Source organism: Bipolaris oryzae (genome assembly GCF_000523455.1).
Source record: "Bipolaris oryzae ATCC 44560 unplaced genomic scaffold scaffold_397, whole genome shotgun sequence".
In the NCBI taxonomy this organism is placed as follows: domain Eukaryota; kingdom Fungi; phylum Ascomycota; class Dothideomycetes; order Pleosporales; family Pleosporaceae; genus Bipolaris; species Bipolaris oryzae.
In genome coordinates, this window is record NW_006911673.1 from 1 (window position 1) to 6710 (window position 6710).

At 39.4% G+C, this 6710-nt stretch overlaps 2 protein-coding genes across 2 annotated transcripts; both read left to right on the plus strand.

The window, feature by feature from the left end:
- Window positions 1-3345: 3345 nt before the first annotated feature.
- COCMIDRAFT_111113 (uncharacterized protein) lies at window positions 3346-5078 on the plus strand (the record flags this gene model as incomplete). The annotated part of the gene is made up of 2 exons (XM_007695692.1): window positions 3346-3740; window positions 3809-5078. The coding sequence occupies 2 exons, from the start codon at window positions 3346-3348 to the stop codon at window positions 5076-5078; spliced, it is 1665 nt and encodes a 554-aa protein (XP_007693882.1).
- Window positions 5079-5968: 890 nt separating this feature from the next.
- Window positions 5969-6482, plus strand: COCMIDRAFT_31263 (uncharacterized protein; the record flags this gene model as incomplete). The annotated part of the gene is made up of 2 exons (XM_007695693.1): window positions 5969-6200; window positions 6307-6482. The coding sequence occupies 2 exons, from the start codon at window positions 5969-5971 to the stop codon at window positions 6480-6482; spliced, it is 408 nt and encodes a 135-aa protein (XP_007693883.1).
- Window positions 6483-6710: the final 228 nt, after the last annotated feature.

Consider the following 6710-nt stretch of genomic DNA (forward strand, 5'->3'; position numbering starts at 1 on the left):
ACTCTTAGAGAAGAGAAAGAAATAGTTAAAAGAAGGATTATAGAAATTAGCCTATAACCTACCTAGATTAGCTAATAACTTAAATAGTAATAGTTTAATAATAAAAAGACCTATATTTTTAGGAAGCTAATCTCTCTTTAGCTTATTCTTTTATATAATCTTAGATAGTAATTACTATAAAATTATGATATATCTAGATATACTTTCTATTCTTTATTTTTAAAAGCTTATAATAAGTATATATAGTAGCCTTCTTAGTAAGAGTAACTTTTAACTCTTTACGCTTCTACTCTATCTAGATCTCTTTCTACTCTCTTTTAGAAATAAATAAGCTATACTTAGTACTAACTAAGATATACTTAGTATAGCGGCTAGTAGATATCTTAATAAAGTAATAAAGCTTCTTCTCTTTATAGTACTTACACTAAAAATCTATTTTAAAATCTTTCTTTTCTACTTATATAGTATAAGTATACTTCTATTTAATTAAAGTTTAGATATAAGAAATATAAAGCTTTTAAACCTTAGAAATAGTTAGAAAGACTAAAGTTAGAAAAGAATAATTATAATAGTCTAAAGTCTACTAACCTTATATATAGCTAGCGCTTTAATATATAGTATAGTAAAATAATATTCGAAAGTATTAAGATAATAGCCCTAAGAGGAGAGGTAATATTATAAGTAATAAAAAAGATTCTTTTCTTAATAAATAATAAATTAGCCTAAGGCCTAGAGACGTCTATATTAGAAAGTAATAATTAATATAAAGTAAAGATATAAATAATATAGTATCTTACTAAGATAAAATATCCAGAGATCTTAGACTTATAAAAGATACTTAAATATCTTGAGATACTAATAATATTTAAAATACTAGAGACTTAGCTAGATATTAGAACTAGAAGTAGTAAGGATATAAGAATAGATAAATTTTATTATTTACTCTTATTATAGTTAACTTGAATTCTACTTTCTTACTAGTATCTTTACTTTATAAAATAGTTATATATTAGTCTATTAAATAGATTAGTATTTTTAAACTCTTAGTTATATCTGTAACTCTTTTTTATTAAGAATCGCTAGGTAACTCTTACGGCGCTAACCTTAATCCTACTCGCCTTAACCTAGATTAAGCTAGAGAAGTATTAGCACTCTTAACCCCGTGTAACACTACTCTTTTTTAGAAATAAATAAACTATACTTAGCTTTTATAGAAATATATTTAGTATAATAGCCAGTAGTAGTGTTTATAAAATAATTAAAATTCTTCTCTTTATAATAAGAATAGTGATAAAAAGTTATTTTATTCTATAACTCTATTATATAATTAGTATATAAATAATACTCTTTATTTAACTTTTAAGCATATATATAAGTATAGAAAAAAATGACTTTAGATATAGTTAGAATGATTAGAGTTAAAAAAAAATAATTATAATAGTCTAAAGTCTACTAACCTTATGTAAAGTTAGTAATTTAATAAGTAGTATAGTAAAATATTATTCTAAAGTATTAGAATTATAACTCTAAGAGAGAAGGTAATATTATAAGTAATAAGAAGAATTCTCTTCATAATAAATAATAAGATAACTATAAGTCTAGAGACAACTATAATAAAAAGTAATAGAATATTATAGAACTTAGAGTTTTATAATATAGTATTCCACTAAGACTAACTATCTAGAATAGTAGTATATAAAGAGATAGTAGCGCTATTCTAGACCTTCTACTAAGATAGAATAGATAGAATAGTAGAACTAGAAGTAATAAATATATAAAAATAGATAGTTTTTATTATTACTCTTATTATAGTTTATTTAAATTATACTTTCTTTCTAGTATCTTTTACTATATAAGATAGTTATGAGTTAGTTTATTAAATAGATTAGCATTATTAAACTTTTAGTTATATCTATAACTCTTTTATACTATAAATTACTATATAACTCTTATAATGCTAGTTCTAGTTCTATTTACTCTAACCTAGATTAAGCTAGAGAAGTATTAGTACTCAAAACTCTATATAATATCTAGATTAGATTAGATTATATAGACTTTAATTAAAGATAGTAGTAATGGTTCCTTGTACTTAGTAGTAGTTAGATTAGGTCTTATAAAGATATAATAGAACTTAACTACTATTTATAGCGTAGTAAATAGCGGGTAGAGAGTAGGTAGCTAAATAACTTAGCGAATACTTATCTAAATTAGGTAAGTAGTAACTTAATTTAAAGCTTACTATTAGCTCTATAACTTAATAATATATTATTTTAAGCTAAGTCTAATACTACTAGCGCTAGAACTAAAAGAAAAATAATTTTATATAAGGACCTAACCTACTACCTAACCTAGAGGTTCTAAAGGTAGATAGCTAAATAACTTCTTTAATATTAGAGATACGGCTTAGTAATGTACTACATAAAAGAAAGTGCTTAGTTAGCGCTTTAAAATAAGCTACTTTTTACCTAATTTGGACTACAGTGTAATTAATTATTAATTTTTAAAGAAAAGTAGGTCGCTACCTATTTACCAGTCTAACTATTTATAGTTCATACGCTCAATCTCTACTACTATCTAGCGCTAAGAATCTCTATTACTACCTCTACCTAAGGTTTATACAATCTAACCTTACCTAGACTCTATCTGTAGATAGACCTTATCTATTTACTAGCCTAGTTAATAAATACTAAATATATCTCGGAACAGCCTAATATATAAGCTCGTATCACTAGTTAAAAAGATAGCTTTTCGTAGTATGATTCTTATATATTATCCCTCTGAATAATGTATAGAAATCACTTTAGGAAGTGGCTCTAGACATAGTGCAGATTATCGACTGTATCTCTCCACTTCCCCACAGTGCGGAGAGGTGAGAATATAGTAAGTTTGGCCACCCCGCGTTTCGTTCGGCGATTCGGCCCTTGTTCGACATGCCGGCAGATACAATCCACACGGGAACGGCCGGGATTATATTGAACATGGCCCGTTTAATGCGTCCGTGCCAGGCAGCCGAATGTCAATAAGTACCCCGTGTTTCTGGCTAAGTTTGGGTGATGAGACCCAATTGTTGATCCGCGTGCATCCACAGTAGGAAACTTCAGACATCAAAATTAATATCGCCATGGCGAAAGGCCAGCAAAACAAAGAGCTGCTCGCGGCGCATGCGCAGTCCAAGGTTCATTTCGAGGACGACACGCATCGCGCCGCTATCGAAGACAACCCCGAAACAGCGTCAGCGACGGCCAGGACATGGATCTCCATCTTTGTGCGTCTCATAATCCCATGAAATACTCAACATGTCCATACTACTGATAGCATGCTGACCTAAGAGTGAACATACAGTGTATGGCTGCGTCCTTTGGTCCCGCAGTCCCCCTACCCTTCACCTGTCTCGCCTCCATCGCCGTCCAGGTCTCACGGGATCTGGGGAATGATGTGAATTTCGCCTGGATCGTCGGCGCCTGGTCGCTAGCCAGTGCCTGCTCTTTCTCCATTGCTGGCCCCCTCAGTGATGTCTTTGGGCGCAAGATTCTTGTCCTTGCTGGCCAGGTCATCGTGCTTATTGGCTCAATTGTGGGTGCGACAGCTCAGAGCGTTGCCAGCCTGGTTGCAGCTGAGACCGTCATCGGCGCTGGAGCTGGTTTTGTCTTTGTATCTTATTCTGGAGCTACAGAAATGCTTCCCAACAAATGGCGATCTGTTGGTGTTGGCATCCTCGAGGGCGGCATCATGATTCCTTGGTAAGTTCTTTCAGTATGCCCCTAATACACACCATTATCCAACGCTGATATCACCTGATCCGCTGCAGGGGCTCCTTTAACGTCCTATTTGCCAACATTCTCCTCAAATATAGCACTTGGCGGTGGATCTTCTACATCTCCATCATCGTCGAGAGCATCACATTGGTCGGCACAGCCTTTTACTACAATCCAGTATCCCGTCCCCGTGGCGACTATGACAAGACGCGATGGCAGCAGTTTCTCGAGGTTGACTGGCTCGGTCTCGCACTCTTTACTGCTGGCCTGGCAACCTGTCTCGTTGGCCTAACTTGGGCCGGGTCTGCAGGCCACCCTTGGCATGGAGCATCAGTTCTCGCGCCCATGCTGCTCGGCTTAGCAGTTCTTGCCTGTGGTTTTGCCTACGACTTCACAATTGCCAAGAGCCCCATCTTTCCACTAAGGCTCTTTAAGTTGTGGCGCGGATTTCTGTGCATTTGTATCGTCCTGTTCATCTCTGGCATGAACTTCAACTCGCTCTCAGCCCTCCTACCTCAAGGCACCATGTACATGTTCACAACTAACGGCATTGAAATCGGTGTCCTTGCCCTCCCCAATAACATCGTCGGCATCGTCGTCAGCGTCATCATCCCAATTTTCGCTCACAGAATTGGACATATCAAGTGGCTATTCGTCGTCGGTATGGCCTTGCAGCTCATCTTCATTGGAGCAAGCGCAGCCACCGTTAACCCAAACCACAAGATGGCCTGGGCGTTTGTTCCGAGTTTCGGAGTTCCCATGTTCCTCATGGTTACCATTCTGGGCTATGCGATTGCTAGTCTGCACGTACCATACTCGCATCTCGGTGTTGCCATGGGTCTTCTAGGCACGTTCCGCTCAGCTGGCGGCGCCGTTGGCAATGCCATATTCAATACTATCTTTCAGAACAAGTTTAAAACCTATTCTGGTGAAGATATTCCTCGAGCTGCCATCGCTGCAGGTTTAAATCCAGCTGATCTTGGCAAAATCATTCCCGGCGCCATCACGTACAACATTGGAGTGCCGTACGCGGCGTCTCTGGGCTCAATCGAGGGCATGACGCCTGCCATTGCGGAGACATTGAGACACGCAGTGCGCCACGCATATGGGCGCGCATTTCAGTTTGTGTTCTACATTACAATCCCATTCGGTGTCGTGGCACTTGTTGCGTCATTCATGGTCGAGGATCCTACGCCTTACATGACGAACCACACTCAGTCGGCGATGGAGGCGCCAACAGTCGATGGACTGAGCTTGAAGGAGATTGGAGAGACGGAACAGGAGGACGTTGAAGTTGCTCAGGATCCCAAGACGATTGGCTAATGGTTTCTGGGATTTGTTTTCTTGTGCAGAGCCTATGCTGCTCGGAGGCCTGGTTTTGAAATAGTCAACGGGGTTGTAGAGCAGCTTTGAAGATGAGATGGTTTTCGTTGAGCTTTTGTTGACCAATTATAGGGTAGTCCAGTCTTTACTCTACCATAGTAGCCCTTGCCAATATCGCCATCTTCTCGTACGCATACATTGCCCAATGCAAGCACTTGCGGCGTGTGGGGCCTAGATGGATCGTCGCCCGTCAGCCACAAAACAAATGCCGAAACAGCCCCGCAAATTAGGCGAGGCACCACCACGCCTTTGGTCCAAAACAGGAACGATGCACTACCCTGTACGCTACACGCCAGTGGTTCCCACTAGGCGATATCTCCTAGTTGGGCTGGAGGGCGCGAAAAGCCATCGCGACTACTAACACCCAAGCTACTAAGCTCTCGAGACGTGCAGAGGTCTAGTATTCGTTATTTACCAATCGTCGCGATGCTGTTACACGCCCTTCGCGACAAGTGCCGTGTGTTCAAGCGGCCTGTTATGTCGACGCTGCGCAATCACGCGCCCTGTCGTATTCATTTCTTTTCTGTACAATCGCTGACTACGCCCCAAGGCACATCCCTAGTTAGTTGAGGTAATGGGCACTGCAAGCAAACTGCTTGGGAACTACCATCATGCAAGGCCGAATTACCAAGATTACACAAACCAACCTTAGATGCAATCGTTCTGGACCCTCGGGAATACAAGGCAATGAATCAGAATAAACGACAAACGAGTCTCCCAGAGCATTTAAGAAAATAAGGCACTGCTGCACAGAGCAACACGTCTTGATATCAGACATCTACCAAGTACAGTTCTTCATCCTCCTTGATTCTATCTACAGTTCTTTTATAATGCCTCAACTTGCGGATCAGTCCGGAAAAACTTTCGAGTTTTACGGATGGACCTTGGTCCCACATGACACGTCTCTTCTTCTGCAAGACGTCAGTCAGTGGGATCCCGCTGTTGACGACGTGACAGATGTTCAAATTCCACAAACCGAACTCGCCAATAAGGTCCATGATTATGCAAAGAAGCGGCTTTCAGAGGACGTTTACAATCACTCTATGCGGGTGTATTTCTATGGTGAGGATTTCCTCGTGAGAATAAAAGGATTCCCGGACAGAGCTAATATGATGAAAAGGCGCCTCAATTGCTCAAAAGCACGTTCCTTGATGTTTGCCCGGTCTAGAAACCTACTACCTCACATGTCTCCTCCATGATATTGGTGCTACCTCAGAAAAACTTCGCGCAACTCTCCTATCCTTTGAGTTCTGTGGTGGCTACTTTGCACCGGATATATTGAAAGAATTTGGGGCATTCAAGGAGCAGGCTGAGAGCGTAGCAGAGGCAGTTATTCAACCCTGAGATCTTGGGGATGTTGGTACAATCAAAATTGTTGGAAAATTGATTCAGCTTGCTACTCCTTTCGGTAAGTCCAGACCTGGCACTTGGAAACCCACTAGGAAACTTTGTACTACCCATGCTTATATTATAGACAACGCGGGTAAGACCGTTGCTCCCATAAGCAAGCGCACTAACGTGTTTTATCAGTAAGCGGCCCACATCAGTAAGTGGCCCACCCCACCAAACTTG